Source organism: Onychomys torridus, chromosome 15 (genome assembly GCF_903995425.1).
Source record: "Onychomys torridus chromosome 15, mOncTor1.1, whole genome shotgun sequence".
Taxonomy (NCBI): Eukaryota; Metazoa; Chordata; class Mammalia; order Rodentia; family Cricetidae; genus Onychomys; species Onychomys torridus.
Window position 1 is genome coordinate 42733719 of NC_050457.1, and position 18999 is coordinate 42752717.

Here is an 18999-nt window from a genome sequence, read left to right on the forward strand (position 1 = left end):
ATATTTATACACACACGTATCCCTAAATAAATACAGCCTGCTCAGTGTGTGCTTGTATGTGTGCTGCTGTCAGGGCGAACATGGTGTGGGTAACCAATTGGTGTGTTCTTCCCCAGAGAAGACTTAGTTCTGCTCTCGGCGTTCCTTAGTTGCCTGTAATTCTTTATATAGGGTTGAGGGCCCCTAGGCTTTCCAGAAATTTGAAAGACAGCAAGGAGGTATATGTAAGAGGGATTAGAGGGAGAAAAGGGAAAGGAGAGATGATGCATTATCTCAAAAAAATTAGATAACTTAAAAAAATATATCCAGGGGCTTTTGAACCTACTCTACCATTGGCTCGGCTTAAAACCAGGGATCACTCCCACCTCTGTCAGAACTATTAAAAAAAACAAACAAACTGCATTTCAAAAAAGAAAACTGGCCGCCGGGCGGTGGTGGCGCTTTTGTTTCCAACAGGTTAGTAGTCATGATGTTCTTGCCATGACCCTGCTGTCTGTCCTAAGACCAGCCTCAGCCGCCACCAGTGTCTAGCAAAGGCTTGAGAAATCCCCAAGGGGGCGACGGAGCACCGCGGTGTGCCAGGTAATTGCCTCGCCAGCCCTGCGGCGTCCACTGAAGGAAGTTAGAAACTTCTGTCCCTTGGAGACCCAGACCCACTGCGCATCCTGCACCAGGTGAGGTGACTTCTCCGTCCCGGCTGCCCCGCCGTCACTTGGGTGCACCGAGGTGGGGGATTCGACGGCCGCTAAGCCAAGACACCGACGGGACGTTTTCCATTTCTCTCCCGGGTTTTGGAAGCTTGTAGAACTCACGGCACTAACCAGACCAACCTGCGAGCGCCAGGAGCCGCTCCGAGAGGAGCCTGCATCCCGGCGTCCGCAGGGACTCGGAGGACCCGGCCGCTCTGGCCGGCGCCTGCGTCTCTATGGTGCGGCCGAGGGGCGGAGCGCTGCCGGCTCGCCCGCCGACTGCGAAGCGAGCAGGGTATGGCTGAGCCGCGGCGGGCCGGGCGGGGAGGCCCGGGTGGAGCGCGCCGCGTTCAAAGGGAAGCCGGAGGGACGAAGCCCAGGCCGTCGGGGGTCGGGGCCGCGGGCTGGGAGGGCAGGCTCACTGCCGAGCCAGAGCCGCACGCCTGCCTCCGCCTCCCGCCCTCGCTCTTCGGACGCCGGGATGTTGCTTGTCCCGTCCCGGAGCAGGGAGCCGGCGGGCGTCCGGGCAGAAGAGGTCACTGTCACCCTGACTTGAGTAGAAGAGCCCTGAGCGCCCGAGTTAGCGAATCCTCCAAGTACTAAGACTGCCCGCCCCGTTTAACATCCCGAAACTTACTAGGTCACACGGACCTCAGAAAAGCGTGACTTCAGGAACTGGCTGAGATTAGAAACGTGTTGAGAGGCATAACTGTGTATTTTATTTATAGTCGTTACAAGAGCTAAATATTTTACGTGCGGAGAGAGGTGGGGATGGCCTTAGAGTCACGGTGAAGTGAATAAGATTTGTGTTTATTTCCATTATTAATCGCCAGCATTAAATTTAGCATCTGCTTTTGGTATTTTAGCACTTAAGAATTTAAATGTGTTGACTTTTACAGCAACTATAGTTTGGTGAGGAGAACTTATTTGTAAAGCCTAATAAAGGCCGTTTGGGGCAGGCAAGGCATGTTTTGTTTCATTGTTGTGATGATTTTGTTTGGTTGATTTTGTTTTGTTTTTTGGTTTTTTGGTTTTTGGGTTGTTTTTTTTTTTTGAGACATGGTCTCAGTGTGCCCTCCGTGTTGTCTTGGAATCCCTGAACTCAAGTAGTCTTTCTGTTTCATCCTCCTGAGTGCCGGGACTACAGACCTCTTGGTTTTGTGCTTCTCCCCAAGGTTAGGGGGATGGAGGAACTGAAGAAGAAGTTGTCCTTTACACTGGGAATGTCTTACTTGTTTGTGTAGAAATGTATGATTGGTAGCAAAAAAAGAAAAGAAAAGAAAAAAAAGACCGGCTAATATGTGAGAAATTACGGGAAGGGAGATGACCATTTTGCTTGCTGGAAAGTCCCCATTGTTGGTGACATTTGCTGTAAGGAGGATGAAATGAAACAAATTTAGACATTATTTAAAAAAAAAAAAAAAGTGGCTTCTTGAAGTAGCAGAAAAATTAGATGATTGGCTCTTATGGTAGAGAAGTCAACCCAAATAACACCTCTATGAATATTTAGCTTATCGGCTGAGGACTGGTCTATAGCTTGGTTGGAAAGTGCTCCCAACATTTCTGAGGTCCTGGATTCAGTCCCTTTTGGAATACATTCCAGTTAACATTAATAAAAAGTTGTGTGGTATCAGAAATATAATTTTTAGCATAACAAAAATACTTTCCCCTTTTGCCGGTCAGTAGTGGCGCAAGCCTTTAATCCCAGCACACGGGAGGCAGATCACTGGGCCATGCTACCAGTCTGTAGATGTTTATTTTGTTTGTTCTTTTAAGACAGAGTCTTACTATGTAACCATGTAGACCAGCTGGCCTCTGACTCATAGAAATTCACCTGAGTTGGCTCCCGAGTATTGGGATTAAAGGCATGTGCCGCCAACACACAGCTGAAATGTTTTTCCTTTTTGTCCCAATGTGTGTTTGTTTCTTTAAAACAGAGCTCTTAAAATTCAGGATTGTTGCTGAGATGCTGTAACTTAGCTGTGTTTGGAACTGTACAGCTGTGATTGTTTTCTCTCAGACTCTGTTACTCCACAGTAACACTCTTAAAAGTGGACGAGATGCCATTTCTCATTCTTTTGCAAATAACTTTATTATTGAGACAGGATCTCTCTATGTAGCCATGGCTAGCCTGGACCTTTCCATGTAGATCAGGCTGGCCTTGAACTCACAAAGATCCACTGGCCTCTACCTCCCAAGTGTTGGGATTACAGGCATGCACTACCACACTCGTTAAGTACCAATAAAGCACACTACACTAACTTTATCTTACATCTTTGTTGGAATATAATTGACGTGTAATTAAATCCAAATACTTTTAAAGTACACAATTGAACATATTTTGATGTATCTATGAAAGTATCACAAGGCGCTGAAAGTGGGAATCGTCCCAGAGCTTTCTTTGATTTCCAGCTCTCCCTACGTCCTCCATCCATTCGGCTACTGATCTGCTTTTTCTCAGTGTCAGTTAGGTTGTGTTTTCTGGAATTTTCCTAGATTCTTTTTTAAAGCATTTCTAAGTGAGAACGTCAAACATACAGAAGAGTAGAGATCAGTGTGAGGAACTATAGAGTCCACTTGTCCATAGCACTTGGCAGCTCTTGCAGGGGACCCAGGTTCAATCCCCAGCACCCATATGGCAGCTCACACATCTGTGACTCCAGTCCCAAGGGAACCCACACCTTCTGACCTCTGCAAGTACTACATGCGGGTGGTGCACATTCACAATGTAGGCAAATACCCACACAAACAGAATAAAAAGTTTAAAAACCAGTTGTGACAAAGCCCTGAAATGTTTGACAGACGACTGACGGATTATTTCGGTAGCCTGGGCCAGGTTAGAGCTCAGCACAGAATTATGCTTGCCTTTTCATATAAGCTAAAGTTTCAGGGTTTGTTGTTATTATTCCAGGCAATAGAGAAAAGGGGTGGTTGTTGGGGAGATGTCAAAGAAACTCTTTTTTTTTTTTTTTTTTTTTTTGTTTTTTGGTTTTTGGTTTTTGGAGACAGGGTTTCTCTGTAGCTTTGGAACCTGCCTTGCAACTAACTCTGTAGCCCAGGCTGGCCTTGAACTCAGAGATCCGCCTGGCTCTGCCTCCCGTGTGCTGGGATTACAGGCGTGCGCCACCACCGCCTGGCCAAAGAAGCTCTTAAAAGGGTGAACTGTAAAAACTTAGGGCGTCTTTGCAAACCTTGGACACTGGAGCCAAGGATTTGATCTTCATTATTAGCTTTTTGTCTTTGTGTCTGGGATATTTTTAAGACAGAGTCTCTGTGTAGACCAGGCTGGCCAGAATTCACAGGGATCCCCCTGTCCCTGCTGGCAGAATGCTGTGATTATGGGCTTCTCTGGGACTTCCTTGTCCTCAGCTGTTTTGTGTCTTAGAGCCTGTGGCTTCCAAGAGGACCATTCCACGTCAGGTTTGCTTAGGAAAAGGAAGCTGGTAGGCTTAGTTTGGATGACCCTTATCACTACCTTAGAAGTGCACACAGGTATCTGTAGACGCCAGAAGAAAGTATCAAAACCCCCAGAGCAAGAGTTACAGGCAGTTGTGAGTAGTCCATTGTGGATATTCCAGGTCCTTTGAAAGAGCAGCGAGCGCTGTTACACTCAGCCATCTCTCCAGTCCGGAAAGGAGACTTTTTTTTTTTTTTTTTTTTTGTATAGAAGCAGTTGTTGGGTTTACAGATACAATGAATGCCCACTGTCATTATCATGCACTTTCTGACAGAGCTATTTAAATACCTAGCGGGAATAAATAAAAGTCAATGGGCTTTCTGGAATTCTCCTTGGTACCACATAAACTGGTTTTCCTGTAAAACTGACTTACTCTTTTTGACCAAACAGCATTTTGTATACCATGTAAGGGATGTTAATTTCTCCAATTCATTTTTATAATTATGGCTGATGTTGTTCATATAAATATTATGTGGCAGTCTATAACCTTCACTAATATTTTTCTTTTGGTTTCTATTTTAGGATACTAAGGATGAAGACAAGAATAGACTGTTGGCCCCTGATGGCTTTTACTATATACTGCCACAGTTTATGATGACGTCCAAAGTTGAAAAGACTCATGCCTTACAACAGTGTTTTAGCACTGAGTCTCTCATTTCCAGCCTTGGTCTGGGGATCTTTTGCCTAGTAGCTGATAGACTTCTCCGGTTTTCCGTAATTCAACAAAATGATTGGCTTCGTGCTCTCTCAGATAACATAGTACACGGTGTGATTGGCATGTGGTCATGGGCAGTGGTCATTGGAATCAAGAAGAAGGCTGACTTTGGAGAAGTTCTTTTAGCTGGATTTTTAGCCTCTGTTATTGATATTGACCATTTTTTCCTCGCTCGATCCCTGTCTTTAAAGGTAAGACATCGACGTTGTTGTCTGGCTTTAATGCCTTTAGCCCTGCCATGCCGGTCTTCTTAGCCATCATAGGCTAGAGAGAATGTCTTACTTTAAAACAGGAACGCTGATTCATTCCACTTTTTGAGTAATAGTTCCCTAAGGACGCACACAGACACGTAGCTAATCAAATTTGCTATCACAAAGTCCCATGTAGACATAAAGTAAGAACTATTAACTGTGCTGGGAAGTTCGGTGCTGGCTCACAGACTACATTAGCAAACTGGTGCAAACGGGCAGGAGTCACTCCTGGTGTTCCTGGGTCAGTGATCTTTCCTCAGGACCACGCTACATTTCTCTTCATACTCTTTGTCTTCCAATAAGTGTGCCTCTCCTGGGTGTGCCAGCACTGTTCTCACTCCTGGGAAACACCCAGAGATCTGCCTGCCGAGTCCTGGGATTAAAGGCATGTGCCACCACCGCCCAGCCTGCCTGCTTTTTATATGCGTCTGATTTACAAACGTTTCAGAAAAGAAGTACAGGTTCAAAGCAAGGAGTTTCCCTGGCCCACCTCGTAGGCGCTCAGGAGATCTCTGCTGAGTGGTGGGGAAAGCATCGTTTCTTCCTGCTTGTCACAGACTAAGTGCGTCAGGGTTGCCTGACTCTGAAGCTCGGCCGGAAGGAGGAATGGTTGCTGGCTCAAGATGAATTTTAGCTTTTTTCCCTGGAAGTGAAGGTGACACAGGGTTAAAGTCCTATCCCCTCAGCTTTAGCATAGAGAAGGACAAAATAATAACTTGAAATAATCTTTCAATGTTAGTAGTAAATTCCGGAAGTATTCATGGCTATTATGAAGCAGTTATAATAAAAAAATATTCTCCCTTTCCCTGCATTAATGAAGGAATACCTTATTTGTTGTGCATATGTGTGTATATACTCCGAGGTGTCTCATAAAGCTCTTAAAAAGCACAAATTCTAGAATAGGAAGGTGTGGATCGAGGATGAGTTACAGGTGAGGTTGGACAGGAGGAAAAGCTACTGATGTCTCCAGCACTGTAGTTGACAACTAGTATCCGTGTCCGAGTAGCTGGTGAAGAGGAATCGTATTCTCAACACAAAGAAATGATAGCGGTTGAAGCCGTAGATACCCCACTTACTCTAATACGGCCACCACACTTCATACACGCAGGGAAGGCCACACTACTGCTTAAACAGGCGCAGATATTGTTTGTCAACTACAAACTTGAAAATAGGGCTGGAGGGATGGCTCGGAGGTCAAGAGCACCGGTTCAGTTCCCAGCCCCCATGTGGTAGCACACAACTGCCTGTAACTCCAGCTCCAGGGCATCCAGTGTCCTTTTTTGGCCTCCAGGTCAACTGCATGCTTATCCACATACCTCCACACAGAGACACATAAATGAAATTTAAAAAAAACATCTGAGGAAGAAAACAACTTCAAAATATGGCTGATGAGATGGCCCAACGAGTAAATGTAAATACACATAAATAAATAGAAATGTTTTTAGTTTTAAATATTGTTTAAACCCAATTGTGCAAATCCCATACTTAGGATATAAATCATGTTTGTGACTTTTTAAGCAAATAGTGGGAAACTTATAAAATTAATACAGTATTTCTTTTTAAAAAAAATATTTATTTATTTATTATGTATACAGTGTTCTATCTGCATGTTTGCCTACACACCTGAAGAGATCATCAGATCTCATTACAGATGGTTATAAGCTGCTTCATGGTTGCTGGGAATTGAACTCAGGACCTCTGGAAGAACAGCCAGTGCTTTTAACCTCTGAGCCATCTCTCCAGCCCCAGTACCATATTCCTAAAACCTCCATCTTATTGTTGGTGCAAAGGATATGGTGGTCATGCTTTTTTATCATCTCATATTTTTTTTTAAGTTAAAAACTTATTTTTGCTATAGAGTACCATAGAGAGTGAAAACAGAAACACTGACCTGCAAACCGTGTGTCCAACGCATCTGCAGTGTTATGTTTTTCTTGCATTTCCAGTTGACGCTGGACATGTTAAAATACTCAGACACAGCTGTGAGATTTTTGCAAGGAAGGAAATGACGCTAGCTGCTGCCTTCTCCCCTCAGGCTGCTTTGACTCTCCCGAGAAGACCTTTCCTCCACTGCTCCACAGTGATCCCCATCGCGGTTGTGAGTGTGAAGCTTGCCATCCACCTCCTCAGGCTCAGAGACTCATGGTGCTTCCTCCCGTGGATGCTGTTCATTTCCTGGACTTCGCACCATATCCGAGATGGAATTCGTCACGGCCTGTGGATATGCCCATTTGGAAAAACGTCTCCTTTGCCCTTCTGGCTTTATGTAATAACCACATTATCCTTACCCCATATGTGCTCATTCCTTATGTATTTAACAGGGACCAGGCAAATGATGTCTTCAAAACAGGGGATGAGTATTGATGTCTGAGCTGACCACGGCTGTAAGGAAAGGAATAGCTCAGAGGACAGTCATGAAAGACAGCCAATGTTCAAGTGAAATTTTGTTTTTGTGTTTGAGGCAGGGTTTCTCTGTGCAGCCCTGGCTGTCCTGGAACTCACTCTGTAGATCAGGCTGGGATTAAAGGCATGCGCCACCACTGCCTGGCCTCAAGTGAGATTTTTAAAAACACAGTTAGGTACTTAATTTAGTTTTTATAATTCTCGGGCCCTCTTGCTGGCGAGGCGTGCTCAGTAATTTCACTTCCCTCTTCATGTCTGCCTGGCACAGTATTGGGTTTGCCTGTATTTCATGCTGTGTTATATTGCTGCTGCTTTGTGGGACTTTACTGGCTTTGTTGCGTTCATCTCTATTGTCTGGAAGTCTGTCCATTTCCTGATTAAAACGCTCAAAATCTGGGATAGCTAATTTGTAGAAATGAAGCCTGATCCTAATTAGTCTTATCAATAAAAACCAGGAGTCAGATATTGGGGTAATAACCTGAAAGATGAGAGAAGCAGAGGAGCAGCCACTAGCGGCTTCTTACCTCAGACCAAATGGGCAGCCAAGATCCTGTCTCTACCCACCTTACATTCCTGTCTCCACCTGCTACTGCTGAGATCAAAGGCATGCACCTCCACTGCTACACTCTGTTTCTCTTTTAGACTGGATCAGTCTTGTGTAGCCCAGAGTGGCCCTGAACTCCTGATCTTCCTGCTTCTTCCTCCCGAGTGCTAGGATTAAAGGTGTGCGCCACCACCACTGCCTGACCTCTATGGTTGACTAGTGGCTGGCTCTGCCCTCTGATCTCCAGGCAAGCTTTATTTGTCAAAACGCAAACAAAATACCGTACAACATAGAAAGCTCACATTATATTTGGATTCACATGTTCCTGAGACACCGAAACAGTGAAGTGGACAAAAAAATAAGATCATGATAAAAATGTATGTACTGAAGTAATAATTTTAAATGTTCTATGGACGGTAATTATTGGCAAAAATCTACCTAAAATAATAGAATTAAATCTAAGTTACGATTTCAGAAATCAATTTAGGAAGTAATTATCCCATGTTACCTCTAATTACATTCACTGAAGTTTATGGGTGGGGGGGGGTGGTGGTTAGTGTGATTAGCCCAGGAATCTCATGTTAGCTTTTCACTAATTTGAAAACACAACTGAATGTTTAAAAATATTTATTAGCAAAGAGCACTGACGAAATGATATCTGGATCATCACTGAACTTCTGTAAAAACAGTTCTGAGCGATGTGTCATCTGACATGCAGATTCCTGACAGCCACTGAAACTGCAATAGTCGTGGAATTGTCACAAACTAGTCTAAAAGATTGTATGAAATGATTTTTTTTTAAATCTTCTCCATACTGAGAACTGAAAGATTTTTCAAAATAAAGTAGTTCTTGAAAATCTTGCGTTTTCTTTTGATCTTTCAGATTCGACTGTTAAGATGATTAACCTTTACTAGAGAAGGAAGTGTGTTACTGTAAATTTTACATCTGTAGTTTGATATTACCGTGGTCTTAATATCTTGCCCCAGGGGCTTCTCCCTTTCTTTGTGGCATATATTCTTGTGGGCCGCAAGACTATATCATAGAGATTCAGCTGTATATTAAAGCTGAACTTTGACCGGCCAAGGGTCTGTCAAAAGGCAAAGCCATTTATTAGGAATATTTGGTGTTACTCAGTCTTTAATATTCCAGCTGTCTTCTGCTATGAAATCCTTGTGTGCCCAGACCAATTGGTAGTTCAGCTTCCCAGACCTGCTGAACCTACTAAGTCACTAACTGCCCTGCTGAGCTTAGGAGACAAGCTGGCAGAGATGCCTAGCTTTGCTTCTTGTGCTAATGAAGACCATCCCCTCATCTTGAGGAGGCCTAGTGTTTCTCCAGAGCATTTTGACTTCAAACAAAAGGGGTCTTTACATATCAAGGTGAGAGATAAAACAACATTTTTGAGGAGACAGGGAACGTGCCCAGGGAAAGAAAGGGCAGGTGTTTTCTGCAGACAAGAACTGAACAGCTTGTCGAGAGGGGATGACAGAGATTCCCTAGAGTGGAAGCAGATCTGGAGTAGAGTCTTCTGAGTGCCAGGAGTAGAGAGCAGCAGAGATGGAGAAAGAGGACACAGAGGATGAAGATGAGGCTGAAAGCACAGGAGTTAGTGTTAGCAGGACTATGGGCTAGAGAGCTGGACGGAACTGCAGTTATGGAGACAGGATTTCATCCCAGAGAAATAAAGTAGATGGATATAGAGCTTGGTATGTCTAGAGTTATTCCTGCCTTGAATGCCTGGTGGAGCTGTAGCTGAAATGATAGAATTTTGTCTTAGAGGAATAAAGTTAACAGACATAAGATTATAGTGTACGTAGATTTTTTTTTCCCTCAGATCCTGGATACTCCATAATATATGATTCCTGTTTTCTTCAGATTATTTTTTTAAACTGATCATTTGTAATGGTAGCAATTGTATGCTTTATTCTCTGAGGAAAAGTGGATGACTCGGAACATGATGTCATATCCAAACCAGGCTTTGGGCTTTACAAAGAGTTCTGTACATTGTTAGGAAGATTCATAATCTTTGGAGATTAAATTCCTTATTGCTAAATTAAATTCTTTACAATCTGTTACTTTATATGGCCTAGCTCTTATAACCTATTAGCTTTCAAGAGCAACTGTCAATTTGGTTGGTATGATAGTAAATATTACATAAAGAATAAATTTTATTTATTTATTTTGGTTTTTTGAGTCAGGATTTCTCTATGTAGCTTTGCACCTTTCCTGGAACCCACTCTGTAGCCCAGGCTGCCTCCGAGTGCTGGGATTAAAGGTGTGCACCACCACTGCCCAGCTTCAATTTATTTTTAACCATCTGGCTTAAATCCATGAAAATGAAGTCTATATCTTATGTACATTTTTCTAAGTTGTAAAACCCTTTGTATCTTTTCCTCTCTTCATATTAAGCATAAGAGCATCTAGTGAGCTCCAGGACAGCCAGGACTATAGAGAGAGACCCTGCTTAAGGATGCCACCTTGGCACTTTGGGGATCATCTAACTTTTTTACTGTTAGAATGAAAATTCATTTAGACCATCATTCCTTCCTTAAATAATAACTAAAGTTTTGGGATGGTTTTCCAAAGTTCCACCCTCAGAAATGTCCCTTCCTTACATGAATGTTGTGGCTATGACCTCTAGAACACTAACAACCAGCAGCCACCTCTCCGTACTACCACTCTGTTCTTGGTCCACTGACAAAAGAAGTTGTCATTTCTCATTGGCCTGTGTGTCTTCTCCATCCTCTTCACATCTTCCGTTAACTAGTGTGTCTCTCCTCACTGGTCCATCCTCCCAGGCTGCTCTTGAGCTCTTTATCTGTTAGTCGTGTAGCTTATTCCTGCTGGCTTCAAGAAAATACCACCACTGCTCTAGCCCCTCATCCCCTAGTCTTGCCAACTCATGCCACATTAGTATTCAGGGAGGACCTGGAGAAAACTCTGCCCCATAGCATGACTAGCAGTGAGCAAGCGGCACAGGGCACAGATGCCCAACTGTCAAAGGTTTGTATTCACCAAGCCCAAAGCCCAGGGTGTTTTCATCCAGGCCCATGTACATTTGTGAGAGGATATACTAAACACATGCATGTATACACTCACAGACATACACACACACACACACACACACACACACACACACACACACACACACACACACACACACACACACACACACACACACACAGATCTCAGAGACATAATCTCTCTATGATGTAGCCCAACCCATACTGGACTTGAATAGCAATTACTCCTACCTCAGCCTCTGAGTGCTGGAATAATAAGCTTGCAAAGCCATGCCTGGCTTGGACATACTTTTTATACTGTGATTTTCAGTTGATAGACTTTGTCTCCTAAAGCTACAGAACAATGACTAAGGTCATTCAGTCCTCTGCCCTCCCTCCAAAATCAGACAAGCCGGTGATAGTTGATCAGAATTTTATACAAGCTTAAAGAATAATCTTAGTACTTTAAGCCTTTTATATCCTATTATAGATGAAGTAACACTTTATTCCATATTATTCATATATATAAAATCTGAATATACAAAGTCTGATTTATATAACAGAGCTGTAAGGTTCACTGGCACCTTGCATAATTTTATGGCAACTAGGCAAACACTGGGATGATAAAGCGATACTCAAACTTCTGGGTATGAAGTTCTGTCAAAGCCTTTAGATGTGACTATGCTGTACTTTTAAGTGTGATGGCTTTTTAAGTGTGAATAATTATATATGTTGTGGTACAGAGTAAATTCTCCCTTGAAGGTAAATTTGTCAGCCTACCAATATTTAATATAATTGCCTCTATAATCAGGTGGTAAAATGTGAATACTATAAGCAGTCTGTTCACAAATTAGAAATCAGCCATGTCTTCCTACTTGGTGGTTGGTGCCAGAGTCTCTCATGGACGGCTGGTTTAAGGGCCTTGCTGTGGGTTCAGCTGCAGAGAAGTGTGTGAATTTCTTCCCTGCAGGTACAGCAGGATCCCACTGGAAATGCACAGAACCGAACGAAAGCCGTTGTGTGTGCAAGCCCTGCCCATGGCTTTGTATCATTTGTGCCTTTTCTAATGTCAATGTGCATAAATGTAGGGCAGAGAGAATTTATTAACTAGTACTTTCCAGTTAATAGTGTCTTTCATAATGAAGCACATCTGAACTTCATTCTGACGGAGTCTACAAACGGGGGAGAGGTGGGTGTGAATGTAGTTTTAAAATAAATTTAGAAACACTGTGTGGCTGGGATATTTTTTACACCAGGAAGGGTTCTTAGTTACACCAGGAAGGGTTTATTTCAAATATTGTATTATGTTACACAAATAAACATTTAAGGGGAAATCCGAAGACATTCAATATAGTTGATTTAAAATACAAAATTAAAAGGTAGTCTTTAAATCCTTCCTAGTAGTTTTAAAAGATTAGTGAGTCTCACTATCGGTGGCAGGTGTACAGACCGCCGCATCATTGCCAGAGGAAACCTGCTACTATATTTAAGAGAACAAGAAGCCACTTTCCCCAGAAGTTCCAGTTCCAGGGAAGAATGGCAGATGGTGACTGAGAAGGCAAAAAACAAAGAAAAACCTGCCTAACAGTCTGTGACTAGATGATCACTAACCTAAATTAGCATGCAGCCCCTGAAATAAAATGGCTACAGATTTAAATACACGAACCAGATCCATAGAATCTATGCAGAAATGTCTGCCTTGAGGGTTTAAAGATTGAAACAATCAGAAGGACAGTATGCTATCATTTGTATGTTATCATTTGTATAAAGCTTGTATGGTGTGTGTGTGTGTGTGTGTGTGTGTGTGTGTGCGCCTGAGTAAACACTACGTCCGGCTCACTCTGCCTGGATTTCACAGCTAACTGCCTGGTTTTTGGCTGTATGTTTTGTTTTTCTCACAGTAGGCTAGGCCTTGAGCCTGGTTCCCCTACAAACAGGGACTCTGGTGTCTCCCCAACTTCTAACCTGACAGGTACAGGTAGGGGGCTCTTGTGCAATCCATCCTCCACAGAAAGTGGCTTGGGCTGCAGGCCAGCTCTTCTGGAAAGAGCCCTGCCTTCCTAGGTTGTGACACTCAGAGCATATCACTGGGCAAGCTCTCTGCTTCCTTCTCAACATGCCAGGTCCAGTGAGCTCGAGGAGAATTAACCCTGGGATCTTAGAAAGGCTTTGACAACAGGGTGAGAAGAAAGTATGTTGAGCTGTTCTTCTAGGGGTTATGGCTGTGAGCGTGCATGTGTGTGAGCATGTGTGTGAGCGTGTGTGTGTGTGTGTGTGTGTGTGTGTGTGTGTGTGTGTGTGTGTGTGCGTGCGCGTGCGTTTTCAAGGATTACAAACACTCACCACTATGCTTGGCTCACAAGTATTTTTTTTTTTCTTGAAAGAAATTCCACGCCATCAGATACATGTTTGTTTATTAAGTGGCTCTTTGAATTTCTTTCTTTTTTTTTTTCTTTTTTTTTTTTTTTTTTTTTTTTTTTTTTTTTTTTTTGAGCTGAGGACCGAACCCAGGGCCTTGCGCTTGCCTGAGCGCTCTACCACTGAGCTAAATCCCCGACCCCCGATTTTTCTTTTGAGTCATTTATTTCTTTCAGGTGGACATACAAGATGTCCGTACAAGCCGGGCGGTGGTAGCACACGCCTTTAACCCCAGCACTCGGGAGGCAGAGGCAGGCAGATCTCTTTGAGTTCGAGGCCAGCCTGGTCTACCGAACGAGATCCAGGAAAGGCGCAAAGCTACAGAGAGAAACCCTGTCTCGGGAGAGAAAAAAAAGTCCGTACATACCTGCCCCCTTTTGTCTATTGTCTGAGGTTTTTTCCCTTCATGGTACAGGAGTGGAAAGTGCCGTGAGCTTTCCTTGCTCATCATAGTCGAGACCAACCCTCTATAGCAAGAGAAAGGTCAACAAGATAAACATGCCAATTGTTAGGCAGTTTCAGATGCAGTAGAACGTCCAACTGAAGCCTTCCCACACTAAGTAAAGGATCCATTTTCTTTTTCCTTTTTCTTTTTTGGTTTTTCAAGACAGGGTTTCTCTGTGTAGCTTTGCGCCTTTCCTGGAACTCACTTGGTAGACCAGGCTGGCCTCGAACTCAGAGATCCTCCTGACTCTGCCTCCCCAGTGCTGGGATTAAAGGCGTGCACCACCACCGCCCGGCAAAGGATCCATTTCTATGCCGAGCTTCATAACAGCACAGTCACGAAGAACTACAGTCTAATGCTATCTATCCAGTGAAGAACCTGGGAAGGACAATGTGCAGATTCTTCTTGACTTCTGTGGGACTGAGGATGTGGGGCAGAACCCTTCTGACAGAACCAAACAGGAAGTTGGGGAAGGGCAGGAATTTCAATATCGTGACTAGCTTTGGGGAAGGGTCTAGCCTCTGAGGCCTGCCTCAGAGCAGAGCAACTCTGGATTCCACGTCTTGTTTTACTAAAAAATGAGACAGACATCGGGGCAGCAGGAGCAGGTGCTGAGGTGGCTTGGGGGCCTTCCTTTACTTGGGGTGAGGGAGCCCCAATAACGGAGTTTGGTATTTTTGAATAGTCAGTTTTTAAAATTTGTATTTAATGTGTGTGAGTGTTTGCCTGCATGTGTGTGCACCAGATGTGTGCCTGGTGCCTGAGGAGGCAAGAAATGGGAACAGAATCCCTTGTGCCTAGAATTACAGATGGGTGAGCATTGTCATGTGGATTCTGGAAACCAAACCCAACTCCTCTGCAAGAGAAGCGGGTGCTCTTAACCACTGAGCCAACTCTCCAGCCCCCTGAATGGGTAAAACGTTTTATTTCCTTAATGGCTTCTGAATCTTGTTTCATGTGAAAAGAGCAAAAAAAAAAAAACAAAACCAAAAACCAAAAACAAAAACAAAAACAAAAAAACCCTCCACACTTCTTTAAATATGGAATACATTAGAATTTAATACTTTAACTTTGTCCTTTTACACACACACAGGCAACCAGCTGTTTCAAAGTCAGTCAATGAAGGATCCACCCAGTCTCTCCCGATGTCAAAACTAACTTGACTCGTTGGTACCCCAGGCTAACTGGGTTAAGTTCATACAAGGACTGCACATTCCAGATTGTGCACCAATCATCTACTGGTTTTAGTTACAGCCGGTGAGATATTTTAACAACTGGTCACTCCTAATTTGCTTTTCTTTCTGCTAGCTGTTAGTACCATTGTACTCTCTGCCTCCCAGCTTGTCGACGGACTCCATTCCAGTCACCTGACTCCTGTACTTCAGCATGGTAAGAAAACACAGCATGGTACCATCAGGATGACTTCAGAGTGGTCAGGGATCTGGAAGGTGTGAATCTGAAAAAAAGCAACAGCGTAAGGCATTCCCGCCAGTCAGGGATCTACAGAGTTAACCAGGAATTTCTGCACAAGGGAAATCCCCTCTTACTGCTCAGGGCTCACACTTTGTCCCTATGATTAGTCCTGCCTGCTTTCCTGTTTGCTTTGGCATTTCATATGCCCATCCCTATCACACATTTCATTAGAGCATAGACCATGGAACGTCTTAGCTGGAAAAGGCCCGGTATTGTTCCTAGAGAATACGGTTTTCTGAATCAGCACACAGTACCCCATCCTTGCCCCCTGCCCCTGGTTCAACCTCTAGATCCTTAGATCTCCTCTAATTCATACTTTCTGTTTTTACTATAATATAGAAAATAATCTTTGCAGAGAAATGGATTTTATTATTATTATAGCAGTATAATTATACTGAATGAATTTTATTATTATAAGTATAGCATTATTACTAGTAAAATGGCAAGTACTCAGAAGGGGCCAAGGATTGACTGAAAACCATTCAGACCCCCTGGTGTGGTTTTCCCCATGCACTGCAGACCTGCTCATTTTAGTTGTCCAGTTTATTATCCATTCAACAAACACTAAGCATCCATTACTTGTCGCGCACAGGCTAGGCATTTGGTATAGTGTGGAGCATGTTTGCACATCCTGCCCTTCCTGAGCTCAGCCTAGGGGAGAAGAAAGGTTGAGCAGAGGTGTTTGCAGAACCATGAGATAAGCTGGCAATTTATATATATTAAAAGTAGTTTATAGAATTTTGATGTCTTTTTTTTTTAATGTTTGCGTGTGTGTCCATGTTGAGTGTGTGTTCATGTGTGTGTTTACAGACATGAATGGAGTCAGAGGACTACCCTGGGTGTTAGTCTTAGCCTTCGGAGTTGCTAAGACAGGTCTGTGGTTCACTCCTGGCTCCTCCTCCATTTTGCTGTGATTCCAGACACACGCTGCCAAATTCTGCCTACACATGGGTTCTGAGATCCAAACTCAAGTCCTCACACGTGGGTGGAAAGCACCTTACCCCACTGACCGGTCTCCCTAGCCCTAGAGAAATCCCATTTCTAAGAATTCATTTAAGAAAACAGTGAGGGGTTGGGGATTTAGCTCAGTGGTAGAGCGCTTGCCTAGCAAGTGCAAGGCCCTGGGTTCGATCCTCAGCTCAAAAAATTAAAAAAAGAAAGAAAGAAAGAAAGAAAACAGTGAGGTGAGTGGAAACAGATTACAAGACTGACTACTGCCACATTGCTATAATCACAATATTCATTACTGGAGACAAGAATATAGCTCAGTAACAGAGCACTGGCCTAGCATGCTCAATGTCCTGAGTTTGATTCCCAGCAACGAAAATACTTTTAGTAATAATACACACCAGAAAAAGAACACAACTAAGCGATCTGACTATACAGTTAAAATAACACAGTAACACAGAAGCGCACATTTTGGTCAGTTGTGGTGCACACCTGTAACACTTGGAGATGAGTCGGGATGATCAGGATTTTTGTTTTGTTTTTTGAGACAGGGACTGAACCCGGGGCCTTGCGCTTGCTAGACAAGCGCTCAACCACTGAGCTAAATCCCCAACCCAAAACAGGGTTTCTCTGTGTAGTTTGGTGCCTGTCCTGGATCTCGCTCTGTAGACCAGGCTGGCCTATGAACTCATAGAGATCAGCCTGGCTCTGCCTCCCGAGTGCTGGGATTAAAGGCGTGCACCACCATCGCACAGCTGGGCTGGTCAGGAATTTAAGGTACTTAGCCAGTTCAAGACCAGCCTGGGTGACATGGGAGATGGCTCTGTGATTAAGAATATGCACTACTTTTTTGGAAGCCTGGAGTTCCATTCCCAGGCACCTGCACACACCTGTACACACATGCACACACCTGCACACATGCCACATACATTAAATTAAGTCTTTAAAGAAAAAAAACCAAAATTCTCAAAATAAAAAAACAACAACAGACCTATGACTTAATGTTATGAAACCATTGAAAACTAATAATGTTTCAGAAAAGACCATGGAGAGTTATTCTTGACCTGTTAACAGAAAAAAAAGACCACAAAACAAGAGGCACTCATTATTACAAATGCAATGGTATTATATAAGTGGTTATAGAATGATTTGGTATAAGTTGAGTGCCTGAATTTTTATATATCTTCCCAAAACATAAATGTTGATGTGAATATACAAAGAATGTGTATTTTCAAGTGAGAACAAGTTCTGAAAATATGAGATGGAACTACCAAAACACAGCTTCCAGGGAGGGAGACAAAGCTGGCAAGGGTCATCCCCTGCTCTCAAGGACCGTCCCCTGCTCTCAAGGGTCACCCCTGCTCTCAAGGGCCGTCCCCTGCTCTCAAGGGTCACACCCCTGCTCTCAAGGGTCTCCCCCCTGCTCTCAAGGGTCATCCCCTGCTCTCAAGGGTCATCCCCTGCTCTCAAGGGTCGCCCCTCTGCTCTCAAGGGTTGCCCCCTGCTCTCAAGGGCCGCCCCCTGCTCTCAAGGGCCGGCCAGGAAAGCAGCCTTGCACAGCTGAGGGTGAGGAAGTAGGGAGATGCAGGTATCAGAGATGTGCCTAAAAGAATAAATGGCTTTTCTAGATGGGATAGGAGAGACCAGGAAGATGGTCCAGATAACAGCAGCAAGAACAGAATCATAAAGAAACAGCAAGAGCAGGGCTGCTGTGCTCTGCTCTACAGTTTGTGCACTGCACAGAGATTCCTGTTTTGGGAAAAGTCTGGGTGGGAACGATGTCTGGGTTTTGCTTGCCAAGTTGTACATCCCAATTGCGTCTGCGCAAATGAACAGGTACTCTGCAGTCTCCCCCTTGTTATCAATAGAGGAGATTTTTTTTTTTTTTTTGCAAATACCTTCAGTCCACTCGTGTGTGTTTTTGTGTGTGTGTGTGTGTGTGTGTGTGTGTGTGTGTGTGTGTGTGTGTTTGTGTGTGCTTCTGTAAGTAGATGGAGGTCACAGGACAACCTCAAATGTCCATTTTCCCTTTTCCCCCTCTTTGAAATCAGGATGTCTCTTTTGTCGTTTGCTCCTATCTGGAGCAGCCTAGCTGCCCCTCACTCAGGTCCCCATCTTCCATCTCACCATAAGAACAGTGGGACACAGATAAGCTGCAGTGCCCAGCTTCACATAGGTTCTAGGGATTTGAAAGCAAATCTTCATGCTTTACCCACTGAGCCAACTCCCCATCCCTGTATGTCCACTCTTTGCAACCCCTGACCAAACAAGTCCTTGAGTTTTGACTTGGAAACAAGCAATTCTAACAGTGTCTACTGAGGATGGAAAAGGCCTATTTGGGTGCTCTGAGAATCATATCAAAGCGCGTGATCTGGTTTTCATAATAACAACTATCGTTACAGGGTGCTGGGAAAATGTGCAGTGTGCTGAAGAAAAAGAATTGGACAAAATCTCCAGTGTGAGTTTGAATTTGCAGGAGAAGCTTTGCAACTGCGCTTTTCAAAATCAACTCCAAAGAACAACACAAAGATTTGAATCAGTGAATCGTGGCAAACCTGCAATCTCAGTGTTCAACATTAAGAGCAGTTGTCTGGAAAATACACTAGCTCCGTTTTATGAAATGCTATCACTAGTCAGGCGTTAAGAATCATAC

At 43.7% G+C, this 18999-nt stretch overlaps 1 protein-coding gene across 3 annotated transcripts; it reads left to right on the forward strand.

Annotated features, from left to right (window-relative positions):
• Window positions 1-906: 906 nt before the first annotated feature.
• Tmem267 (transmembrane protein 267) lies at window positions 907-7599 on the forward strand. 3 transcript variants are annotated; one of them, XM_036207161.1, is made up of 3 exons: window positions 907-984; window positions 4669-5052; window positions 7148-7599. In XM_036207161.1, exons 2-3 carry the CDS (start codon window positions 4738-4740, stop codon window positions 7481-7483), a joined length of 651 nt encoding a protein of 216 aa, XP_036063054.1. In that variant the 5' UTR covers window positions 907-984; window positions 4669-4737; the 3' UTR covers window positions 7484-7599. The 3 variants fall into 3 exon arrangements, with proteins under 3 accessions (XP_036063054.1, XP_036063055.1, XP_036063053.1); XM_036207162.1 differs by lacking the exons at window positions 907-984; window positions 7148-7599 and adding exons at window positions 1135-1224; window positions 7059-7140; XM_036207160.1 differs by lacking the exon at window positions 907-984 and adding an exon at window positions 1147-1224.
• Window positions 7600-18999: the final 11400 nt, after the last annotated feature.

Bases quoted from the DNA above. Each gene is read 5' to 3' on its own strand.
- Tmem267 (XM_036207160.1), top strand. From the start codon at position 1,171: ATGTTGCTTGTCCCGTCCCGGAGCAGGGAGCCGGCGGGCGTCCGGGCA. The intron at 1,225-4,668 runs GTCACTGTCACC...TTTCTATTTTAG, and splicing joins CGGGCGTCCGGGCAGAAGAG to GATACTAAGGATGAAGACAA. The intron at 5,053-7,147 runs GTAAGACATCGA...TTCTCCCCTCAG, and splicing joins CTCGATCCCTGTCTTTAAAG to GCTGCTTTGACTCTCCCGAG.